Source organism: Phoxinus phoxinus (assembly GCF_949152265.1).
Source record: "Phoxinus phoxinus genome assembly, chromosome: 23".
NCBI lineage: Eukaryota > Metazoa > Chordata > Actinopteri > Cypriniformes > Leuciscidae > Phoxinus > Phoxinus phoxinus.
In genome coordinates, this window is record NC_136898.1 from 15,525,967 (window position 1) to 15,551,244 (window position 25,278).

Below are 25,278 nucleotides of genomic sequence, written 5' to 3' on the forward strand. Positions count from 1 at the left end.
TTGGCATTTCTTAAGCACAAAATAAGTTATTAATTGCTGAGTGACCAGAAGTGAAGTGCTGTTAACAGGCCAAAATAATAAACAAAAGAAACAGGAAGTAAAAAGTTACTAATTTACATCTTGTGACAATAAAACTGATTCGTTCACACTATTAGCAAGGCATGTCCTGTATGTTGTAGAGATCCTGAAACTGTTGAATTGCACATTTAAAATTTAAGGCCTGGACTGGAGTGAATAAAAAAGTCATTTTAATGCATCTCAAAGCTAAACTCACTCTTTGTCTAAATGAAACCTTAAAAGCACAAACACTTTCAGCTCCTTGTAATTTATTATGCTTCATTTATGCTTAAATTTGTAATTCCTCAGCATTCACCAATTCATACATTGACAATTGCAACACCAGACATTTGCTTTATGAATGGTAGTATAGAAGTAACTTCATGAATAATTATATCTTGTTAAATATGTTTGCCTTAAATACAGTTCTGAAAGAAAATACACACGTTCACTGTAAACGGTTAATATTGAATATGTAAGAGTGTAAAATTCATAAGAATTCACCAATAAAAATGAAACCTGATATTTGTTATATAAATGTCATTCATTAAAATGAGTTAATGCATTAGGTATCATGAACCACAATGAAACATACTTTTTATAGCATTCATAATACATGTTTAACATTTTAATTAGTTCATGTATTATAAAAAAAAAACATGAAGGAACAATAGCACGTTTATGAATCATTATTAACCTAAATTAATAAATAGTGTGAAAATATTTAAAGTTCACAATAGGCTAATGCAATTACTAATGTTAACAAATGAAACGGTATTTCAAAATAGTACTATTTACATACATCAAAAGCTTAATTTAACTTTAATACAGTTAAAATACAGTTTTGTAGAGCATTACTGATGTATTATACTAAGTTTATTAACCATCACCAAGGTGACTCTTGGATTAATCCTCAATGAAAATAACCTTAAATGTTTGCAATTTTCCTTTCGTTAATCGTATTAATTTAAATAAAATAAAAAAAGATTAATCTGAAAAGCAAACTCTACATATCTTGCAACAAGGCCAGAATAATTGGCAAAAGAATATGCAGTAAGCCACATATTCACTTTTCCTGAGCACAGTGCTTTATCTCTATGTGCAATTCTCTTGTCTACCAGAGCAAGGCGCTGTTGTACAAGGGGATGCACAATCTCTATTTGGTTGCGGGAAATATGTTTTATTTTCTAAATTAAGAAATGACCGGAAAACTTTTAATGTATCCCGTGTTTCGGACTGTATCAGCAGACACTTTCAGATGAGGATGCTTTCACCGACAGAGCCGACGATCACATGTTTGATCGGGATTGTGTTATGTCATTTTTCCGACTGCTTAAAAAACTAGCAGGTAAACTTGATAAATAAGCCGTGGCATAAAGCTTCACCTTTATCACGACATTTGACTGAAAAGACCCGAAAGCTTATTTTTGGACTACTTTGATCTGTGTTAATTCGCTTATGTGCTGTTTGCGCTTTTCGATGTTTTATTTAACGTTACTCTGTTTGGATAAGTTGGATTGGATTAAAAAGCCAAAGGACCTTGTCGAGTTATTGGCTGTGCATTGAAAATAGCGCTGAATGTACTAAACTAATGGTCTGAATAGGAAAAATCTCCTTAATGCACAGAAATAACGGTATAAGCTTCATGTTTACGCCGACGAAATCAACCTGAGGAGTTTATACCAAGTTTGTGCGCGAACCGATAAACCAGCTGTAGCGCGAGCTCACAGCTGTTCATCACATTACTGTACGAAGCTGACAGTGTTTCATTTTAAACTTCAACAAAATGCGATAGACACGGGAAAGCAGTCAACCAGTTAAATTGGATCGGGTATTTTGGCGTGAGGCCTGCTGGTCGGGCTTTTGCCGGGGGAGAGTTGGTGCTCTGGCCGCTTCAGGGGGCGTTCAGCCCGGCCGTGAGTGACGCACAGCCTCGGTGCCAGAGGACGAGCTATGGAGAGGATGGAGGTGGACCAGTGCGCAGGCGCAGGAGGAGCCCTCCGAAGGTCGAACAGTGCCCCCATGATTACGAACGTCAGGTGAGGGAACTGCACTCATCGCTGAGTGAATGGAACCGAATATACCGTATCCACCTAGTTTCACACTGACAAGGTTTAAGCCAGACTAAAATGCATGTTTGAGCTGTTTTAACTGAAAGCAACTTGTTTTTTTTCTCCAGATGCGCACCAGTAATGCTTTTTTTCTAGGGCACGTTTATAAAAGCTACTTAAATGCCATAATTGACCTAAGGCCTAATCCTGGTTTAGTCTAAACCCTGTCTGTGAAACCGGGCCATGATGTTTAAAAAGTAATATACACTGCAAAATAAGTAAACCGCAAAACAAATGTATTCTTTGACATTTCCAACTTTTCATTCCTGGCACAACAGTGATGGGACGACAGTGTTTAGCTCTAATAGTTCGGCTCGGTATCGTCGGAGCAGCGTGTCTGTAAATCCGAGCTTTCCCTCCCGGGTGAGTGTTCAGATGGTCTGTGAATAAAAGTTTTGGACATTTTTTTTTTTTTTTAAACCTTGAAGAAGTAAATAATACATTACATTTCTGTTGCAGACCCTCCCTCTGTCCCCATTCTCCCTGTCATGTGAGAGATCCGAACACAAGAGACAGGTGAGAACTAAAGAATCGATACTGCAACGCTTTTAATCTGTAGCAAAATTCACATGTATGTTGTAGAGCACTTGTTGGCTGATTTTACTTTAATAATGACACAATTATGTAGCCTATATATATATATGTGTGTGTGTGTGTGTGTGTGTGTGTGTGTGTTTTATAATTATGTGAATTTTCATTATAATACAAATATAACAAGACATCACAAAAAACAATACAATAAAATAAAAATCAAGGAACACAAATAGCTCAGATTTCCATATTATAGAACTACATCATAATAAAACAGATTAGAGAATAAAAACAAAACAATAACATATTTCAAAAAGATGCAGAAGAGACAACGATTCAATGTTCTGAGAGTTATACAATAATATAATAGGGTGACGATGAGCTTCCAAATAGTCCAGATATGGGGCCCGGTCCAGACTTGACACTGGCATATTGTTTGATGTAATACTACATGGGTAAGACGCTCCATGGGAATCAACAAAAAAATAACCTTATGGCAATGTATCACTGATCCTGTAAAATAAAATTCTGGCAGCAAAGGATAGAATATTATACAATTTCTTATTAGCAGATGAAACTCCATTAGGGATATCCAACTGAATATTAAAGATATTTTATATAACCTATATTTTAGTTTTGTAAAGAGATTCGTCAGTAGACAGTTTATATTTGTCTACAAAACTAATTTCAAGCATTTAAACATAAGCATTGAATATTTATCATGCTCTAAAAAACTTTTATTCAAGTGTACAATGCTTTTCTTCCAGATTGAGAACATGGAGCTCACTTTGAGAGGGAGTTTACAGAGACTAAGGTAGCTAGATATACATAAATGAACAGTTTATTATCAAAATATATTTTTAACTGATTTTATGCCCCCTCATCTTAGTGCCTCATCTGCTGTCCCCCTCCCTCCTGCGAGTCATTGGCATGGCCATCTGTCTCCAGTGAGTATTTCACTCTCTTCGGGTTCATCTGTGTCTATCCGTCGTCATTCTTTTTAGTCATCTCTCTCTGTACGTCCCACGCAGGGATTCCATTCCCAGGACAGCGGTGTCACTCCTAATTCCTCACCCAGTCCAACTCGAAGGTTTCGAGGGTAAGTTCGCAAATAAAACCACAGTATTAGAATGTATATTCTTCAGAAGTCAGGACTACTAGGATTGTTTTTCTGAATTTGTTTCGTATTTATTTGTTTCATAATTTCTGAACAAAGTTTTTGATGTGTTTTTGATTGAACAGAGGATCTGTGAGCTCTGGAGTGAGATGGCCATCGGTTGCACCTTTGAAAAGGAAAGGTAGTAATATTCTGAATTATAACCTGTTGTTTCTTCTAGAAGGCATTTGCAAAAGAACATTTGAATCCGTTATCAGATCTAATGAATATAACGAAAGAATTCCAATTTATTAGCAACATTTTTGCATGGAATAACTAAACCATCATTTAAAAGTTAGTAATGTTTTTAAAGAAGTCTTTTATGCTCACTTAAGCTTGCATTTATTTAATACAAAAAAACTGTAAAAACAGTTATATTATGAAATATTATTACAATATTACCTGCCTAAATATGTAATTTATTCCTGTGATGCAAAGCTGAATTTTCAGCATCATTACTCGTCTTCAGTGTCACATGATCCTTCAGAAATCATGCTGATTTGGGGCTCATTTCATCTTCTTATTAAGCGATTGTGTTGTCATTACATTTTCTGTCTATTAATTTTTTTCATCTTCTCCACTCAGGTGGAGTGGAATCGGACGGTCCGCCTAAAAAGCTCTTTGTTGCTGGAGTCACAGACCCTGCTCACATAACCAGTTACACAGTCAGGTGAGTCTTGCTTCAATAATAAACTGAACAGAATCTCATGCCTCATGAGTACCAACTTCAGCGCTTAATGACTCTCTTCGCACATACAGTGTTTCCCAGTCAGTGGACTCTTCCTCTGGAACCGCTCCCGTCGGTTCAAACGCCCCGGCCAGCCCCCTGTCCCTCTCCCCCCCGCCCCCCTTCACCTCACACCACCCCAGCATCTAAACCTCAGTGTTCATCACACCAGAGTCCAGATCACCAACTCGTAGAGCTTTGGACTCGAGGTGTTGTTAAATGAAGACCAAACGTCAACCTTAACTCAGTTCTCTCCCTGTTTTCCTGCTTTTTATTTTGGTGCTTTGATGAGTCTTTCAGCTGAATCACTTCTGAAGGAAATTCGTCCTAGTTGTGACTTTGATTTTAGAGGAAATCCAGATGCAATATATGAAGACAAGGATGTTTCTGACATGACAACATGGACGTAATATGTTATTGTGAATAATTACGGATCTTCGGTGCCTACAGAATAGTGTGTTGTATATCTGAAATAGTATCTGCAATAACACACCGCAATCAAAGTGTCGAATCTGGACCCATTCCTCAGTGTACAGACCAGTTTTGCTCTTCTTTGCTCTCCTTATGTTGTGGCAAAACACTTTTGTATTTTGGTACATCTTCAGCTTCCATTAATGGGGTCCAACAGTCTGGTAAAATGTCCAGAATCCATTGAAAAAATGAATACGGATAGAGAGTATTAAAATCAGTTGGCCGTAGAGGTCAACTTTTTGTATAAATGTGTATAAATATGTGAATAATCGAATATTATTTTGGTTTCTTTTTTTTTTAGTTTATCCGAGGGGTCTGATATCTGTAAATATGTTTATTTTTCCATATAGCTTTTAGCTCAGACTGAACTTTTTAAGTTTGAAAAATATTCTTTAAATCATTTGAAATGATACCAGCGCATTCAGGCAACTCCCACATTTTTATTCACTTAACGCTTACTTAAAACAAGTACTGTAAAGACTAGACGTCTCGCATCGCGTCTAGAATCCAGTGTTGGAGGATAGGCAAAGCACTTTCAGTGAAAAGTCCACATCGAAAACTGACCTAGAGCCTGAGAATGTATCCCGTCTGAGGCAAGATGCTTTATTCAGTGTGAAAATCATTAGTCAAACTGTTTTTCCATCATGAAACCTGAAACAAGACCCTTAAGTTGTGAATTATTTACAGAAATTGAGGATTTGAGATGCAAGTTGGTTGTTGTATTACAAAACACATAAAGCATTTTTACATTGACAGTTTCAGCGGATATCATACTCTTCCTCTTGTACTATTTGCACAGTGTTAGATATCAAAGTTGCTGTTACATGAGTGGGATCATATTTAATTTTATTGTAAAGCATCGGGTTCATTTGTTTGAATCCTTTCACTTGGGAAACATTCAGTTCTTTGAGTGAGCCGAGAACAGTCTGTCCTTAGAGTTTCATCGTAGTGTGCTCTTCACAAGATGGATTTAACTCGTCTAGCTTTTTGTGTATCTGCGAGTATCAGATGCAGTAGCTCTGGATTGTGTCTTTAATTCTGGTGTTTGAGCTGGATATTTTATTAGGCTCGTTGAAAATGATTATATTATCCCCAAAAAAAAGTCACATGCTGCAGTTAATCAAACTGGAAGCCCTCCTAAAACAAGTGTCCCATGATACTTCACAAGATTATGCAAATTATGTTGCTTGTGGCGTCTGTTATATTGTTATTTATGGATGTGTAAAGGCTCTGGTTGCAGTACATATAACATCAATGTAAAGATATGTCACCATTCTTGATTCCCAAAGTCTTTATTTTCTTGACACCGGCAGCTTGTTGGTCTGTAAAGCTGCACGTCAGACATTTGAAGCTGTTCCTCTGTTTCCATATTCACATATCAGGAGGAATATGGCTCATTCTTCGCTATAAAGTCATTGCCTTGTATTTTTACTCATTTAGTTTAATTCACAGTGATGACAATGCCTTACAGGGTTTGAGTCTTGAAGTTTTAATTCCAAAGTTACTTGCACTGTTTGTAATTTTGCAATTTCCAGTCGAGGTCCTTGAAATTTCAAAGATTGATGCCAATGTATATGGGTCTTTAAAAGTGATTACAAATGTGCAATATGCATTAATGTCGCTGGAATTAGTATTTGTCACATTCACCGGGATAATCAGTTTCATGTATTTATCAAGAACCTGAAGGGAAGACTTGAGATATGCTTGTTCTGAATCAGTTTTTTATTAATTTCCCTCTTTTACCTACAATATGTACAATGTCTTTTATTTTTCGGATTTGCCATAAGATCTGTTGTATCTGCGTCAGAGATGGTCATGATGTGTCTTTTGTTTTCCTCAAATGATTGAGCTGTTACTAAATGGATTGTGAGCACACGAAAAACAATGTAAAGAAATGCCAAAGCCGATAGATTCTGACTATCAGTTGTTCAAGTTGTAAATATATTCTGAAAGCCAGAAAAAAGTTTAAGTGAAAGATGGATATTTTTTGACGTATTAGTAGCAAAAGTACATTTATTCCCCATCACCCAAGATGAATGTCCAATTATCATTGAAGAAATATCATTTATCATTAAATGAAATGTATATGATACCATATATTCTAATTATGAACAAGATCATAATAAAAACTCATTTTATTGATTTGCATGTTGTATTTTATGCTGAGCTAAGACATTGTATGTCAAGCTGATTTCTTCATATGAAATTTAAACAGGTATGTCTTGTGCGCAGTTGAAATTACCTGTTTAATTATGTAATGTTAAAATAATATATACATACAATAGAAGCTGCACCTAGCATACAGTGAAAAAAAAATGGTAAAATTCTATTTGTGATTGCATGCTGCAACTTTTCCATTACAGTCAGCATCTCTCTCTCACTTCACAAAGATTTTCTTTAGTAAAAAGGGCCTATTAAAATACACAAAAAAATAAAAAGTATTTTTACAAGTAGTTTGACACCACTGTCCTGTAAACCCTTTTTCAACTGCGGGCAAAGCAGATCACACACCATGAACCACAAAAAAAACATTTACCATCTTCCATTAGATTCATTTCCATTAGATTAAAAAAACTACTTTTATACTCATAATACTTCTTCACTGAAGTGGGTAGAGAATGGTTGGTGATGTAGTAGAGATTTGGTCTGTCACTATTTGGACCCACAGTGGAAAAGGTATAAGGTGCCAACTGCTGCTTTCACCATTCTGTAAATCTCACGATCAAACTGCAGAATCTTTACATGTGTTGTCCTTTGTTCCTGTTGCCCTGAATATCACTTTGACTGACCAATGAAAATCAGCGGGACAGCAGGGGCAAATCACTGGAGTTCATTATTAGACTGGAGTCCAAATTCAAGCTCTCTGCCAGAAAGAAAAAGGAAAAGAAAAGTTTGTCAACAGCAACACACAAGTCAATACACTTTTCCACATGTTCCACAAGTTTTTTAAAGTGGTGGTATAATGCCCTTTTCACAAGATGTAAAACAAATCTCTGATGTCCCCAGAGTGTGTATGTGAAGTTTTAGCTCAAAATACCCCCACAGATATTTTTATATAGCATTTAAAGTTGTCACTTTTTGAGGGTGAGCAAAAACACACAGTTTGTGTCTGTCCCTTTAAATGCAAATGAGCTGCTGCTCCCAGCGCAGAGGGCGGAGCTTCAACAGCTGTGTGTTTGCAGCTTCAATGGACTTTATGCACAGCTGCACTACTTCCTGAACTTCAGCCAGCTCCTTTGTTTCCTGTCTGCCATTATTGGACAAACTGATTAATCCAGGTGTGTGATTATTGTTGTTGGTCAGGCACTTTTAGCCTTTTATGTTCAAACCGGAGTCAGAAAGATCATCCCTTTTAATGCATTTAAAATGGGACTCACCTTGGTCGAAGTTCGGTTTTTTAGTAGAGCCCTCTCCAAGCCCCTCAATATCCACCAAATCACTGTTCACATCGGAGTCATTGAGAGCACTCAGAGTCACATCTGATAATAGAGAGCCAGTGCATTAACAACAGACATATAACCGCACTTGTAAACTGATATTGTTAATGATATATGCTTTTATTTTCATCCCTTGTATTCAGAAAGTGAGTCACCTGATGGTTTAGGGTTTTTTATTGCTGGTTGTAAAGATGAAGAGCTCTGTAATCCAGTTGTGACGACAACCTGCGTGGTCGGAACAGTGATCACGGTGGGCGCCACTGATGCAGGAGGCAGTGCCAGCGTCACTGTGGTTTTCTTCATCGTTTTTTTAGGTGACTCTGCAGTGAGAGGAACCCTGCTGTCCTCATACAGCTTCCTCTTTACTGTGGTCTTAATCTGGGCACTACGAGAAGACAAGGAAAAAGAGTGAGTGGTTGGAGACATTTCATTTAATATTCAACAATATTATTGATCTGCCTGCATTGACACTATTATATGAGAACTGAACTGAGCTGGACGATGCCATCACGTTTTCTCCAGAGCGGCTATATATATATATAAATATATATATATATATATAAATAAACTAAATAACTTTTTTACAACAAAAATTAAACATCACTGAGCTCACTTAAGCTGGACTGTGACGCTATTTTCTTCCGGAAACAAACTTTGTTGCATTATTTTCCTGTCTTTCCTGGGCTTTGAAAAAGCGCTATATAAATAAAGGTGACTTGACTGGGTTTGTGGTGCAATATTATGCATTTATTCAATCAAAAATACAGTAAAAACAGTAATATCGTGAAATACAACGTTCCATTTTTAACTAGCATTTTCGATATGAATATATTTTAAAACGTAGTTTACTCCTGTGATGCAAAGCTGAATTTTCAGCATCATTACTTCAGTGTCACATGATCCTTCAGAAATCATTCTGATGTGATGATTTGCTGCTCAAGAAACATTTATTATTATTATCAATGTTCAAATTAGTTGGGCTGCTTCATCATTTTTGTTGAAATTAAGATACACTATCATGTAATCGTTTAGGGTAAGTACGATTTTTTTTTTAATTACATTTTATATTTGTATTCAACTAAGACGCATTTAATTGATTAAAATGACAGGTAAGACATTTATAATGTTACTATTAAAAGATTTATATTTCAAATAAATACTGTTTTGAACATTCTATTTATCAAAGAATCCTGAAAAAAAAATGTTCAATCAGTTTCCACAAAAATATTAAGCAACAAAAACTATTTGAACATTGATAATATTAAGAACCATTATTGATTCATGGCAAACAAAACTTCAATCAATCAATAATTGGGAACTAGGCTAAATCATCATATTATACTGATTTCTGAAGAATCATGTGACAGTGATGTGAAGACTGAAAGAATGATGCAGAAAATTCAGCTTTGCATCACAGAAATAAATTACATATTAAAATAGAAAACAGTTATTTTAAAATGTAATATTTCCCAATATTAATATATTGATCAAATAAATGCAGCCTTGGTGAGCATAAGAGGCTTTATTTCTTAATTAATCCAAACTTTTGACACCCAGTGTATTTATTATTTGCCCTAACAATGAATGTTTTAATAGATCCCAGCACAAAACAATATTATTTTTTAAACACTGTATTTAATATTCAATTTATTATTAAAAATATAACTTTATTTTAATAAAATAAAAAAGCCAATTATACAGCTATAACTCCATCACAGCTATAATAACTTAATACACACTTACACTGTGCGCTCCTTTATGACTGAGCTGATGCTGTTCAAATCTTCACCGAAGCGGCGAACTGCAGATCGCAGCATCTCGATCTCCGTGTCGGTCCATTTGGCTCTGAGAGAAGGGAAATTAGTCATTTATAAACCATTGACTATACTTAAACAATAGAACAAAACTAATTAGACTATTTAACAGGAGAGAAGAAAAGAATAGATTTGAAACACGGCAGATGCAGTTTCAGCATCTCACCCTGCAGGGGAAGAGTCAGCCACAGGATGCAGCTGCATGGTCAGTTCGCCTAGTTTAGAGAATGCCGCGCCTGCAGCTGAGAAGATCTCACCCACCTGATAGACATGTATATGTTTTTATTATTATTTATAAATTACTTAAGAATATTTATGATGCAGAACGACTCAATTGTTTTACCTTTGTGGAGGCCGAAGTCATGCTGGAGTGAAGAACTGAATAAAAAAGAACTAACACACATACAAAAACAATCAGCCGAGTCTCAATCAGCGGCGCTGAAAAGCTGAAGCTACCGGTTTTAAATGACCGCTGCAGTCATTCGGCGACCTTGTGTACGAAAAAATAATGCTAACTTTATTATATATCGAACAAAAAGTCTATATTAAGCATGAACGCAACATAATAGTTCGAACTAAAAATTCCCAGAATACAATGCGCTTCGAAAACGAGGCGTGTAATTGGTCAGCCCATGGCCAATCAAATGATTTCAAACGATCTGCGCAACATCCGTACGAAAATAGCCGAGTGTTGCCGAAAAAGCTTACGGAACTAGTCGAACAAACCCGAGTGCCGCCGACATATATCCGGTCGATTGGGTCGAGAGAAGGCTAGAGGCAGGCTGTCATCCTGGATGACGACTGGATGTAGCATCCTTTTTCCAGTTTTGAGAGGAAGAATCTGTGGGCGATCTCAGATAAAATGCCGTCGCTTTTATTCTGTGGGCCCAAATTGGCCGCCTGTGGGATCGTGTTAAGCATCTGGGGTGTCGTTATGCTGGTAAGGATTAACGTTACAGTCTTCGTGACATCGCTTGCTAGTTGTAGCTAATGGGATTCACCCCCAACGACATGAATATTTTGCCTATATAGGCAATATTAGTAAATATTGGTGTATTTGGATCTTCCCTGATAAGATAAATGCGTAAAATAGTAATACATTTCAATAAAAATATCTGTTCAGTCACCTATTCTTCAGCAGACTATATCAGAAAACAGCAGGTGTTGGGATCATAGGATGTAAAGGCCTTGATAGCTATTCTTTACCTCCTTCACTTGACCTTTTTTTCTGTCCTTTTTTTGTCTTTGTGTATAGATAGATATCATATTGGGTGCCCTTCCACAATTAATTCCACCTAATGTCTTAATATTAAATATTCTTAACAAACCATGTTTTTTAATAATTATGCACTCTTTTTTTCAGTCAATGTTGGGCATCTTCTTCAGTGCAAAATCTGCTGTGCTGATCGAAGATGTTCCCTTTACTGAGGAAGACATCCGTGATGAGTGAGTTACTCTCCCCTATCTTTAAATATAATGTTCCAGATAGATATACAAAATATTAAGCAGCACAACTGTTTTCAACATTGATAATAAGAAATATTTCTTGAGCAGCATATCATCATATTAGAATGATTTCTGAAGGATTATGTGACACTAAAGACTGGAGTAATGACAGCAGAATATTAAGTTTTGCCATTACAGGAATACATTAGATTTAAAAAAAATAAATAATATATATATATATATAAGAAGTTATTTTTAAATGTTAAGAACATTTCACAATATTAATGTTTTTACTATATGTTTGATCAAATAATGATAGATATGATAAGGGCTCACATTTTGAATAGACTGCTTGTGTAGAATGAGAACTGGCAGATCCTAAGCTAATATGACATTTCTACATGCAAATGTTTACTCATGAATGCGTCTTCTCTTCAACAGTAAGAATCCACCACAGACAATTTACGGACTCTACAACCAAGTTGGAATCAACTGCTTCATTGCCGCTGCCATCTACGTAGGTGTTGGCGCAGTGTCTCTGTGTCAGGTTCGCCTTAACAAGCGCCAGGAGTACATGGTCACATAAACCCAGACCATTTCAAATTCAACTCCAATTATTCCTAATTATTTATTTTTAAAAGACTTCTCAACAACCTATGTGGAGATTTTGCTTTGTTATGTTGTCTGAAATTGATATATTTGGAAGTTCGTCTTTAAATACTAGATTATATTGACATTGTAATGAAGACAAGGTGTCCAAGACATACAGTAAACAGGCACAAATACATGCTGTGTATGCTGTATATATGTGCATGTCATGTGTTGTAAAATTCCAGAAATATTCAGAACATTAAGGGAAGAAACTTTGACTCCTCATTCCCTATCATATAAATAAACAAAACAAGCTAAAGGTCTTCACTTTAATGGTTGTTTTCTGATCAATGAGCTATAAGACACTAAACACAATGAGTCAATGTTAGTAGCTTGTGTTCATGTTGAATGTGTGTGTATGGTAGAGATTTTTTGAATTCCAATTTTTTGTGTATGTACCGGTATGTGTGTGTGTGTTAATATAAATGTATATTATTTTATTGATATACACCCTGCAACTCTTGTGCTGTGTACTTGATATTATCACAACAGTAATGAACTATACAAGATAAGTGAATGGAGAGTCTTATGTTCCCTTCAATAAAATACTAGTGAAAAAAATATATTTTATTGTTTGTTTGTTTGTTTTTTGTCACACCTATAACATTTCTCAACAAGGCAAAAGCTTTGGTGCCATTACAACACAAGGAAGATATTCAAAGCAAATCACTGGGTTTGTCATACAAGATTTTCTAAGATTATGGAGAATAAAAAGTGTTGTTTGTAGATGGTGTTCAGACAGGTCATGAAACATATAGACAATTATGAAGTCAGGCAAATTTTTACAAAGTAACAGTCCATTTAATATGTCTCTACGTCTGTGGATCAAGCATTATCTCACAGGTACGTCCCAGCTCTCCCAGTTTGACACGGGCATATTCTGCACGGTTTAAGGCCATCTGACAGTCCTTTCTGGCTGAGTATGTCGATCCCTCGTGCGGCTGACCTGTTGCCACCTTTACTCAGAAAACAAGAAATAAAAAAAGTTAGTGCATCACAGAGGTAGTCAAAGTCTTTCTCCAATGCTATATGTTTAGATAGATAGATAGATAGATAGATAGATAGATAGATAGATAGATAGATAGATAGATAGATAGATAGATAGATAGATGTAACACACATACACACCTGTGTCAGATATCGGATCTGTGCACTCAGTTCATTCTCAACTCTGTTGATGGAGGTCTGGAACTGATTCAGCTGTCGGTCTAATAAACTGGCATTGGCCTTCTCTTTAGAAAGCTCCAGCACAATAGTCCCTGATAAAACAGATTGTTACCATTGTATACTGGATTAAACATATACAAAATAATAAATCATAACACTGTAAAGCTGTAATGTTGAGGTTTAAGAAGGTATTTTTATAATGACCTAAAAAAAAAAAAAACTATAGCCCAAAGCTGGTTTGCATGTCACAAGATCTAGCCCAGTTGGTCAGTTTACTGTGTTTTAAGCAGGTTTAACGTTTTTTTTTCTTGCTAGACCAGCTAAAATCAGCTTGTCCAGACTAGGAAACTAGCCTAAATCAGCGAAGACTAGAAAACTATTTTAAGCTGGTTTAAGTCTTACACAAACCTGCGCTCTGCAGCACTAAAGCAATCTCCTTCTCCACATCTTCTAACGCTCTCAGCCTGTCGTTAGCCATTCCGAGCACACGACCTACAGAATACAGAGAAAACATAAAGCACAAACATACAACAGACAAGCGCTCAACTCCTACCTGACCATGCAGAATTATTAACTGCAACAGACAACACCACACTCACATACGTTAGCTATACAATGAGTTTAATTATTGAACAATTTAAAACACACTTCAGAAATGTATGTTTGTAACATAATAATTGAAGTCTACTTACTTACATGTATATTTAAGCAACGAAAGATAACTTGACGAGATATTTAACCACCGACTGTAATACACAAAGCACTCGTATATTAGTATGTTGGGAAGTACGGAAGCCGCAGAAGAACAAAAAATAATAGAAACGCGAAATATGCCGACTACCGTAGAGAAAACTAAACAAGGGAATGTTTAACCACTAATTAAAGCGATTTGCGCAACATCTGAAGAAAATCTTTCACAAAAATTGGTTGTATAGGGCTGCAAGTTATATTCAATGTGAAAAACGCTGTAATGATACATTATACGAGACTCGAAAGTGAGAAATATAGGTGAATTGTCCATCTGAACTCGAGCAGACATGGAGTCTTGGAAGAGTCACGTGCGCGCGGAGTTGTTTCACAGAGACTGTAGGCAGAGAGATCCTTTCTCTGGCCTCTTTGATAAGGGTGAGTTTAATACATTATGCTGATAAATATGTAAACAAGCTATAAGTACTGCTGTGCTTCAGTAATGACTGGATGCTCTGCCTCTGACAGTGTCCAGGCTGGAGGAGATGCTGGACTTTCATATCAAACTCTGGCAAAGCAGGTAACACAACGCGTGACATCTATTATTGTACTGATTTGATTTCTGGACTTATTGACATGAACTACATTATGCATGTCTGGTATGTGCTTGACAAACATCGCAATTTACTATGTTTTGTGTGCTGTTATATTTGTTTCAGTTCCAAAGAAAACAGTAACTCTACATGCCCAAATGAAGGCGGCACACTTTATTTGAGAGTGAATGAGGTGGAATTTCTTAATCAACAGGTGAGAGAAATATCAATAAACATCACTGATAAACTGCCTTATTGCTAAAACTCATATTTTATTCCCCTCCAGATCTAGAGATTTTATGCATAACATTGTAACTAGTACGTTTTTATTAAGGTTTCTATTATGCTTAATCTTTATGATTGTTTTTATCTAGGACCTGTGATACTTTTGCTCAGGATTTATTTTTTAATAAAAAGTGAAAAAGAACAGCATTTATTCAAAATAAAAATATTTTCTAACAATGAAAATCTATAATATCACTTTTTATCAATTTAAACACATCCTTGCTGAATAAAAGTATAAAATGAAAGAATACTGACCCCAAACATTTGAATGGAAGTGCTTGTTAGAAAAGATTTCTATTTAAAAAAATATATATTTTATTTTTTATAAAAGAATCCTGAAAAAGTATCACAGGTTATAAAAAAAAATCTTTTGCAGCATAACTGTTTCCAACATTGATAATAAATAAGCATATTGGAATGCTTTCTGAAGGATCATGTGACATTGAAGACTGGAGTAATGATGCTAAAAATTCAGCTTTGATCACAGAAATAAATTATACCGGTCCTTTAAAGTATAGAAAACCATTATATAAAATTTAGGGCTGTCAAAAGATTAATCGTGATTAATCACATCCAAAATAAAAGTTTGTGTTTACATAATATATGTGTGTATACTGTGTAGAATTATTATGTATAAATACACACACATTCATGTATATATTTAAGGAATAATTGCATTTATATACTGTATATACATTTATATAATTTATATTATATATAAATATTTGATATATCAATCTAACCAATTTTTCTTAAATATATACATGATTGTGTGTGTTTTTATATATATAAATAATTATACACAGTACACACACATATATTATGTAAACACAAACTTTTATTTTGGATGCGATTAATCACGATTAATCTTTTGACAGCCCTAATTAATTATCATATTTCACAATATTACTGTTTTTTCTGCATTTTTATTATCAAATAAATGCAGGCTTGATTAGCATAAGAGACTTCTTTCAACATTAAAAATAGTATTGTTTCCAAACGTGTGTGTGTGTGTGTGTGATATATACATCAGTCTCTCACTACTAACCATGGAATATCTTTCCACATCTGTCTTTTTTTCAAGCTCAAGCAGAAAATTGCAGATCTGACCAGCAATATATACCTGAAGGAGGCAGAGTTACAATACTGTCACTCACAGTAGGTCAAACAGTCAGTTACATCTAGAAAAAGATGATAATATCATCAAGACAAGCAGTCCTAATAGGGTTCTATCATGTCTTCCTGCTGTAGAGTTGCCCGTTACAGGACTGAAGCGGTTTTATTGGCCCAGGGGGCTTCCTGTCTGAAGTCAGATCTGGAGGAATATGAGTATCAGCTGGAGTGTCAATCAAAGGAACTGACAGCACTGAGACGGGAGCACAGCACACTGACAGAGGAAATGGCTACCACAAAACTCCAGGAGGAGGAACTCCTAGAGCGCTGGTTAGAGGAGAAAAAACAGGAGGCAGAGAGGATTAATAAACACAATGCAACACAAGAAAGGTGAATGTTATACCGTGATATTATTATTGCTTCTTCAATGCTTTTACTCATAAATGATTTGCAATTCATTATATCGTCCACTAGGTGGCAACGTTTGGCTGGTCGACTGAAGAAGCGGTATCGGGGCAGGTCTCGCCTTCCACCGTCTGTAGCACTAGCAGCTAACACTAACAACAGCTCAGATAGCAAACCGAAGCAAGTCGAACATTTAGCGTCCTCTTCTTGAAACAAACGTAATTTTCTAGGAATGTGAATTTTATGTTTCTGATTATCCCCCCTCCCCCTACACTATTGGAGATAATTTTACAGCAAACATTCCTAAGCACCGCAAAAAATAGCATCCACATTTTTTTTTTGTCGTATTTCAATTTCAGTACAAATATCTAAACCTTCTTAAATCAATATACGTTTACTGAAGCAAAACAGCTTAAGATATCAAGTCTTGGATGAAAAATAGTCTTAATTCAAAGTGGGGGACAAAAATTCTGACCCCATTGGCAGACTCACTTCATTTTGATCAATTGTTCATTAAACAAGACTTGAGATGTTAAGTATTTTTTCTTCTCTAGTAAATGTCTTGATTTAGGAATGTTTATTTGAGCTGGAAAACCATAAGAAAATAAAAAAAATTGCTGTGTGAGCAAAAACCTTTAATTTTCTTAGCGAAATGCTGAATTCAAAAGTTAGTAATAAAGCTTACTCTTAATACCCCAAATTTAATAACACAGCCATGATGTATTTTATTTGTTTTATTAAAAAAATTAAATAAAAAAAAACAAATTTAAAAGAAAATGGCAAACAGTGTATCCTGTGATTATGAAAACTGTTAAAACAACAAATTTCCTTTCTCCTGAGGGATGTTAAATCTCTATACATCCATTAGCTGTTTCTTTTTTTTAAACCAAATGCAGCAGCCCAACAAATTAAAAGCAGCACTTTCATATATTTACAACCTGCAGAAAGACAATATTTGCTCAATCGCATATGATCCTCACAGCAGCACAGAGAGACATGCATGGCCCGTGTCCATCTTTGTGTAATGCACAGGGGTTATTATTGTACACAGATCACAGGAAAATCAAGACGGTCTTTGTAAAGGAATAAATATGGAGCAATTTAGCCATCTTTACAGATTGGCTTGCTGTTCATAACATAACAGTTGGCACAATAGAGTATAATTATCACATGCCTATTGAAAAAGGTATGAAATTCCCTGGAATCCCCTCCTTAGCTTTAGACAGGTATATTTAATAAGTCATTTACTTTTCTTCACTTTTCCCCCCAATTAAATGTCCAAATACTGCTTGAATCGTAATGAGATGAAAATAATTATTTCTATGTTACACCCTTAGGGAGACAAGAGATGCACAATTTGATGTGAAGCGCTTCTGTTCTTGGTGAACGAGATGATAAAAATTCAGCAGTCCTCCTCCTTGTCGATCATTCCTTTTAACCGCAAGCGAGCAAAGTCCTCAAATACGATGTCGTCATCTGGGGTTAAACTGCTGTTAGAAAGAGTCACATGGAAAACAAAGCTTAAAACGAGAGGGAAATCGGATCAAGTTTGATATTGATCTTAATAATTCTTGCTTACTTTGTGTCAAACACTATCAAGTTGGTGTCAATCGGTGGATCCAACATTGGACCAGCTGTTAAACAAAAAGAGGATTATTATTAAAGGATTATTGAAGGTGTTATTACTTTGACAGTTACACACAACCTAGCTCAGTGCAATCAATGTGGTGTTTTGTGTTTGACACAAACCAGAGTTTGACTGGAAAAGGGTGTAGTCTGTAGGTTTTGGATGCATTAAGACAAAAGGCAGTTCCACCGAAACATCCCTGAATGAAAGAGAGATAAAACAAAACCAACACAGCCATTATTTGAAATACTTGAGGGGTGGAGGAGCTCTTAAGAGGGCAAATCTCTCAAGAACTGACTGGGCCATAATTCACTACAAAATCAAAACTAATATGTGCTTGTATGTATACACATACTCGTTTGGAAAGAAAAGAATGCTTTTATTCAGCATGGATGCATTAAATTGATCAAAAGTGACAGTAAAGGCAATTATATTACAAAATAATTCTATTTCAATTAGATGCTGTTCAGGAATCATGAAAAGAATATTCTGAAGGATCATGTGACACCGAAGACTGGAGTAATGATGCTGAAAATTTTGCCATCACAGGAATAAAACTACCGGTACATATTAAAATATATAAAAATAGAAACCACTCATTTGAAATGGTAATAATATTTCACAATATTACAGCTTTTACTGTATTTTTGATCAAATAAATGCAGTATCGATGAGCGTAAGAACCTTTCAAAACATAAAAAAACTGTAGATTTTTATACATTGTAATACATGATTTTATGATTGTTTGGATTCTAACATTTTCATGGCAATCAAGCCACATTCACTTCCATTGAAAATGTCATACTGTAATCCTCAATTGGAAAGTTGATTTTTAAATATTTGCAATCTGGAAATCACAATTTACCATGCTTATTAACATTTCATCCAGTTTTTAATCATGTGAAAGGGTTTTATCATATAAATAATAAAACGAATATGAAAAACATTTGTAAAGTACCTTACAGAATGTAATTTGTTTATTTTAGTAAACAAAATAATATTGATTCTACACAGGATCAGTGTAATATAGGTTCATCAGTGGCCCAAAATAGGCTATTTACATTACAACATGTAGTTCTTTGGATTTAAAGGTAAAATATGACCTAGACATTTCTTAGTGAGATTCATCCATTCATGGCGTGTCATGTGTGTGTTGAGATTAGTGCTCTAACTATCGAAATCAGACAGTAAACACCAGAGTCAAGTTGAGCAGAACATTGAACACCATGCAGATCTCCTTTTTATTAGCAAACCTAGAGACACTACAGCAAGCCATCAGAATGCACAATGGGTGTATTTACCTCTCCAGCAAGCTGCTTAAAAGCCTGACGTGACAGACAGATGGAGGGGAAGGAAACAGACAGAGAGAGATACATAAAACAATGGGAGAGTGACAAAATGATTCAATAACCAGAACGAAGCAGCACAGAGAGGCGAGAGATCAGGGAGGGAATATAAAGCTCGCACAGCATCCTGGAAGAGAGTTTTAACAGCTAAAGCACAGCACGCTAATTAAAGCACCTCCGCTGAAAATACCGCTTATCAAAACCAAGAAAATTAGAGAGAAAAAAAGTCTAGATAAACTAGTCAACCTACACTAGTCATACATACACAATGAACGACATGCGAGATAAAAACAGATTTATTATTCTTTCTAAAACGGCAGCAACATGTTACTACAGACCAATCAAAACTGCTCCCCAGTGTGTGACTGTAGAGAGGAAGCAGGTGTGACGACACGTGACTCACCCTCCACGGGAGACCACCAGTTTGACTTTGACCCGATAGGACACCAGGACACCCAGAACTTCCTTATTACTCACATCCTTCACACTGCAGTCAAACACAAACAGAATCAGTCAGTCGACTCTTTATCCTAAAAAGAAATCAAGTCAACACGAAACCTACTTTCTTGAAATAAAGGACTGATGAATTGCATACAAAAAGACCAGGAAAGTGTATTAAGAAAGGGAATAGGGTCATGTGATTTCATGTACACTACTGTTTTAGTGAACGATTTATTTAATTTTTAAGAAAAAAAAATTTATTCTGGAAAGATGCATTAAATTGATCAAAAGTGACAGTAAGACATTTATAATGGTAGAAAAAAAATCTAATTCAAATAAAGCTGCGCTTTATATTAATCAAATAATCCTGAGTAAAAAGGATCACCGTTTTCACAAAAACATTAAGCACATTTTTTACACGTATGAGAAAAAGAAATGTTTCTTGAGCAGCAAATCAGAATATTAGAATGATTTCTGAAGGATCATGTGACACTAAAGAGTGGAATGATGCTGAAAATTCATCATTGCCATCACATTTTAAAATAATTTGAAAAGAGTTATTTTAAATAGTAGTATATTTCACAATATTACTGTTTGTATTGTATTTCTGATAAAATAAATACAGTCTTGTGGGAATATTTATAACATTTTTAAAATCTTTTGAACGGTAATATAGAGTAGACTATAACCAGAAGTTGATTTCTTACCTCTCATTTACTTTAGAATTTAGGAAACTTTTCATTTTGTGAACATTTGGTTAACTAGCCTGAGCTTTGCACATATGCCTGTATATGTTAATAACATGTTGCACGTTTGTAATTCTACAACATTACAATTTTATAAGAAAAAATAAATAAGTTTTATACATTTCATAATAGCCAGCCAGTGAGCATATGGGTAAAATGAGCTGGTTAAGTACAGTAATACTCACATAGTACTGGACGCCAGATTGGTGTCCTCATGTTTGAGTTTTCCATCCAGCGCCAGCCCTCTCTTCTCTCGATTGTTGTTGAGAGTGGGTGTGAGTGTGTACACTTTACAGAATGTAGAACTGGATGCCACTTGATCGCTGCAGAACACAGATAGACATTGTTACCCATGTACAAATCATTAGAAAGTCAGAAAACAGTCACTTTTGGGCAGGTTTGTTATCCCAATGACATCTTAATCATAAATCTTGAATAAATTACAACTAAAAGTTCAGATAATCATTTCAAAACACCAACATCTATACAGCCTAAATCAAATATGCTTACTCTGCCTCTATATGAGCCACTGGACATTTGTACTGCGCTGTACTGAAGAGACAGATATCAGCGTACTGTCGTACTGTAGAGACACAAATGCAAATAGTACAGTAATAATATGTAAACAGATCAATATCATAGATGATGAGAGTGATATGAAAATAATGTCAAACTAAATACAACAATAGATGGGCATCTGTGACTCACCTGATATTTTAACCCTTTTGACAGTCTTGGTTGAATTGTTGGTAACGTGGACGTTAACACTGATGGGTTCTCCGTGGTAATACAGCTGTGTGAGAAGATAAAGGTTAATTACAGGTGAATTATTTCTAAATAGCACTGATCTGTGTTAAACAGTGGTACCTCTTTATCTAATGAAGCCTCTAGGTGTAAAGACCGGTCTGACATGAGGAAACTCCTCGTCGTTTCAACCATCGGCTGTGGGCCGGGTTTCTCAGGGGCGTACTGGACTTTACGAATCACTAGTCGCACTGAATTCCTGTTGAGGAAGAAATAATAATATTCAAATAAGATCAAAACTTTCTTTTCTAAAATGATTTGCACTGAAAACCATGGAAGCTTGTTTCCGCCACAAGATATAAACTCGCAATAGTGCGAAAAAGTCAGAATTGTGAGATAAAAAGTCGCAATTGACATTTTTTATTTTGTTACTCCATGGCAGAAGAAAGAAAGCAGAATTGCGAGATGTAAAATCAAACTTCTGAAGAAAAAAGTAAAAATTGCAAAGTGTAAACTCAGAAAAATTTTGGGATTTCAAGATGTAAACTCGCAAATATGAATTTTTACCTTGCAATTATGAGTTATAAACTCTCAACTGTGATAAAAAGTCACAATGACCTTCTTTATTTTGTTATTCCGTGGCAGAAGAAAAAAAACAATTGCGAGATGTAAACTAAGAATTCCAAAAAAAATTGCAATTCTGAGGAAAAAAAGTAATTTATAGTATACCCTGCAATTACGAGTTATAAACTTGCAATTGTGAAAAAAAGTCTGAACTGTAAGATAAGAATTCACAATGACCTTTTTATTTTGTTATTCTGTGAAACACAAATGCGAGACAAACTAAGAATATTTTTTTTTTAAACTTTTAATTCTGAGGAAACAAGTAATACATTTGCAAGTACGAATTCATACCATGCGATTGTGAGTTTTAAATTAACAATTGTAAGAAAAAAAAAAGTCTGACCTGTGACAAATGCAGAACGCAGAAATTAAGAAAACAAATGCTTCCATTAAAAACAAATGATAATGGGTCAAAAAAAGGAAGGAAACTGCAGAGAATCAAACCTTTTGTGATTCTTGTCTTCCATCGATTTGGCACAGAAAGACCTGATCTCAAAATCCACCCCACAGGCCTGGAGCGAGAAAGACAGACGTAAACAAAGGAAGAGTTTGCCCGAGCTTCACAAACAGGATGTGTTCAAAATTGGGTGACAAATCTGAAGGTGTTAGATGGAGTTTGTTGCGTTAAAAGGAGCTGTGTATAAGTGATAATACCTTTCCTGTGTCCTCAGGCCCGGGCTGCAGGGTAACTGAACATGGCAAGTTTTGAGGTATCTGGGAAAACAGAAAAATATATTTCCACTTAAATATACACTCCACACACCCTCTGATCAAATACTTCCTATTTAGGAGAGCTGTACCAATATTAAAATGACCAGCCGATACAAAGCCATAATTATCTTCATGTTACAGCTGATAACTGATAAATGGCCAATACTAACACTTACAATAAGGTCTCATTTGTTAACATTAGTTAATGCATTAACTAACATGAACAAACAATGAGCAATATATTTTTGCAGCATTTATTAACCTTCAATAATGTTAGTTAATAAAAATGTTCATGTTTATTTTAGTTCACAGTGCATTATTAATATGATAACAGATACAACAATTGATACTAAAATGTTGTTTGTAAATGTTGATGCATATATTAATTAATAATATAAATTAATAATATTAATTATATAAATTAATATGTTATTAATAATTCATACATCTCCGACATCTCCAAAAAGTATAAACTGCAGTAATAGCCTGTGTTCTTAAAGGCAGGGAGAAACTCACAGTGAAATGGAAAGGATAAGCATTCTGGCCCAGTTTCTTCAAAAGTCTCTCCTGCAGACGGCTGTGGGGCTTGGATTCCTCTGGAATGGGAGGAAAGGCTTGAAAAGTGAAGATGTAAAGGTCTTTCCGGAAGGAGAGCCCTAAAACGTCAAGGTCCTCGCGGCCATACCGGAAAGCACAGGTTAAAGTCACAAACACTGGAAGAAGGATTGAAAAAATATATCAGGGATTATTACAGAATCATTTGCATTTGATGTGAAGCAACATGAGATAAGTATGTAAAAACACTATATGAGATTAACTTTACAAACTTATCAACTGGAAAACAGGTGGGGTGCACAATATATCAGCATCATATAATTTAGTTGCGCACACTCATTTCCCTATACTTACATTTAGATGACCTTTGCCGTCAACTAATGCTCACTTAAATCTTAAATTAATAACACTTAATGTAATCTATAGACAACAAATTTAATTGTTCATACTGTACTTTATGTTTGAGATGCTAAAAATGTATTTGAAGCACTTATTTATTGATTTTCATTTTTAGTTTTTAGTTACCGGCCATGACATGAAAATAATTATTGGCTTATCGGTATCAGTCAGAATTGTAATTTCAGTGTCAATCAAATTTTCAATCATACCAAACAGCAAAGCCAAAGATGCTTTCCGGCTCACCTTTTCTTTCTTTGAGATATTCGGGTTCGATCAGGATCACACCATCTGTAGCAGAAGGACAATATGTTGGATGTCAGTGAACTTTAATACCTTTACTTCTCCATTTAATTACAAATTAACTATATATCAAGTCACTGACCCACAGGGTCTACATGATCAAGATGATCCACAAAATCTCTTTTCCCCAGGTATACCGTAAGCTGTAAAAACAGACAGGGTTGTAACTACAACTTGAGGAAAACAAAACTGTGATAGTGTGATAGAGAAAGGTTTTACCTTGCAGTTAGGACTGGACTTCTTGAATACCCTTTAGAACAACAGAAATGTATGCATGAATAATCACAGACATTATCAGAGTTGATCGTTTTGTACAAATAGGTTGAAAGTAGCCTTGGAAGCAGATGCAAGAACCAAAAGAGCAAACAAATGGTGGAGAGCAACAAATGGCATACTGGGAGAACTTGCTCGCAAAGTCCAGTAATACTACGATCATGCTTGACAATACTAATAATACTGTTTTTTCATGAAATAATTAGAAAGAACAGTATGAGAATTCTGCATAGACCTTACATGAGCAGCTGTTGTTAGCTGCCTGGCTATGCCACATGCATGCTAAAGGATGAACTGACTTCTAATGGAGACTTTGGAAAAGCTTAAAAGACATTTCTAACAAAATGATGAAGATTGGACAATTTTAATATAATAAAAGTGCATATTAGGTGCTGTTTCTCAATCATGCTCAGTCAGGTTATCCAACCACGTCCATTTACAATCCAGCTAGAATTAGCTTTCCTACTGTTCGCTTCATATTTTGAACAATAATGATCACAAAAATATTTTTTTTGATGCCTGACACTTTAAAGAATACTCACCGGGTGCCTGCCTTGTCCCCCATAACGAGGGAAGAATTTGCTGTGGGAATTTGTAGAGGAAAACACAGCTATGGCACAGAGTGTAAACAGAAGCTCCTGTGGGTGTTCAATCACTCCCTGGCGGTGGGCGGAGCTACGGGCGGGTCACGTGAGTTGCAGCAGTAGATACACACGGCTCAGAATCACAGTAAGGAAATGCATTATTTATTTATCTATTAATATACTTTTTGAATTATACTTATTAATCATATCTATTTATTTGTATTGATTATATTAAGTACGTTATTTATTTTATTTAATAATTATATACTTATGGTAC

General features: G+C 35.3%; 6 protein-coding genes across 10 annotated transcripts; 3 read left to right on the forward strand and 3 right to left on the reverse strand.

Moving 5' to 3' along the window:
* The first annotated feature begins 1,175 nt into the window (after window positions 1-1,175).
* LOC306991564 (P2R1A-PPP2R2A-interacting phosphatase regulator 1) lies at window positions 1,176-7,195 on the forward strand. The gene is made up of 9 exons (XM_079599535.1): window positions 1,176-2,096; window positions 2,447-2,531; window positions 2,628-2,684; window positions 3,467-3,513; window positions 3,589-3,646; window positions 3,731-3,798; window positions 3,942-3,997; window positions 4,441-4,525; window positions 4,615-7,195. Exons 1-9 carry the CDS (start codon window positions 2,011-2,013, stop codon window positions 4,730-4,732), a joined length of 660 nt encoding a protein of 219 aa, XP_079455661.1. The 5' UTR covers window positions 1,176-2,010; the 3' UTR covers window positions 4,733-7,195.
* bacc1 (BPTF associated chromatin complex component 1) lies at window positions 7,171-11,153 on the reverse strand. Its single transcript, XM_079599536.1, has 6 exons — window positions 10,648-11,153; window positions 10,471-10,565; window positions 10,234-10,335; window positions 8,646-8,875; window positions 8,431-8,532; window positions 7,171-7,916 (listed from the first exon to the last, which is right to left on the reverse strand). Exons 1-6 carry the CDS (start codon window positions 10,666-10,668, stop codon window positions 7,852-7,854), a joined length of 615 nt encoding a protein of 204 aa, XP_079455662.1. The 5' UTR covers window positions 10,669-11,153; the 3' UTR covers window positions 7,171-7,851.
* On the forward strand, window positions 10,995-12,417 carry rnasekb (ribonuclease, RNase K b). Its single transcript, XM_079599548.1, has 3 exons — window positions 10,995-11,244; window positions 11,668-11,750; window positions 12,192-12,417. Exons 1-3 carry the CDS (start codon window positions 11,167-11,169, stop codon window positions 12,334-12,336), a joined length of 306 nt encoding a protein of 101 aa, XP_079455674.1. The 5' UTR covers window positions 10,995-11,166; the 3' UTR covers window positions 12,337-12,417.
* A 514-nt stretch (window positions 12,418-12,931) lies between these two features.
* med11 (mediator complex subunit 11) lies at window positions 12,932-14,409 on the reverse strand. Of its 2 annotated transcripts, none has more exons than XM_079599537.1 (4): window positions 14,265-14,409; window positions 13,977-14,060; window positions 13,530-13,660; window positions 12,932-13,357 (listed from the first exon to the last, which is right to left on the reverse strand). In XM_079599537.1, the coding sequence occupies exons 2-4, from the start codon at window positions 14,044-14,046 to the stop codon at window positions 13,214-13,216; spliced, it is 345 nt and encodes a 114-aa protein (XP_079455663.1). In that variant the 5' UTR covers window positions 14,047-14,060; window positions 14,265-14,409; the 3' UTR covers window positions 12,932-13,213. The 2 variants fall into 2 exon arrangements, with proteins under 2 accessions (XP_079455663.1, XP_079455664.1); XM_079599538.1 differs by having other exon boundaries at window positions 14,261-14,409.
* On the forward strand, window positions 14,366-18,659 carry LOC306991563 (autophagy-related protein 16-1). Of its 3 annotated transcripts, none has more exons than XM_079599533.1 (7): window positions 14,366-14,693; window positions 14,784-14,835; window positions 14,975-15,062; window positions 16,218-16,291; window positions 16,385-16,636; window positions 16,721-16,869; window positions 17,989-18,469. In XM_079599533.1, the coding sequence occupies exons 1-6, from the start codon at window positions 14,606-14,608 to the stop codon at window positions 16,860-16,862; spliced, it is 696 nt and encodes a 231-aa protein (XP_079455659.1). In that variant the 5' UTR covers window positions 14,366-14,605; the 3' UTR covers window positions 16,863-16,869; window positions 17,989-18,469. The 3 variants fall into 3 exon arrangements, with proteins under 3 accessions (XP_079455659.1, XP_079455658.1, XP_079455660.1); XM_079599532.1 differs by having other exon boundaries at window positions 14,368-14,693; window positions 16,721-16,831; window positions 17,989-18,659; XM_079599534.1 differs by lacking the exon at window positions 17,989-18,469 and having other exon boundaries at window positions 14,555-14,693; window positions 14,784-14,830; window positions 14,973-15,062; window positions 16,721-17,390.
* On the reverse strand, window positions 18,003-25,153 carry arrb2a (arrestin, beta 2a). 2 transcript variants are annotated; one of them, XM_079599530.1, is made up of 16 exons: window positions 24,960-25,143; window positions 24,364-24,394; window positions 24,227-24,287; window positions 24,088-24,132; window positions 23,407-23,603; window positions 22,834-22,893; window positions 22,624-22,691; window positions 21,679-21,814; window positions 21,520-21,604; window positions 21,322-21,394; window positions 20,997-21,134; window positions 20,028-20,111; window positions 19,580-19,603; window positions 18,401-18,477; window positions 18,231-18,285; window positions 18,003-18,141 (listed from the first exon to the last, which is right to left on the reverse strand). In XM_079599530.1, exons 1-16 carry the CDS (start codon window positions 24,980-24,982, stop codon window positions 18,054-18,056), a joined length of 1,245 nt encoding a protein of 414 aa, XP_079455656.1. In that variant the 5' UTR covers window positions 24,983-25,143; the 3' UTR covers window positions 18,003-18,053. The 2 variants fall into 2 exon arrangements, with proteins under 2 accessions (XP_079455656.1, XP_079455657.1); XM_079599531.1 differs by lacking the exon at window positions 19,580-19,603 and having other exon boundaries at window positions 24,960-25,153.
* Between the last annotated feature and the right edge of the window lie 125 nt (window positions 25,154-25,278).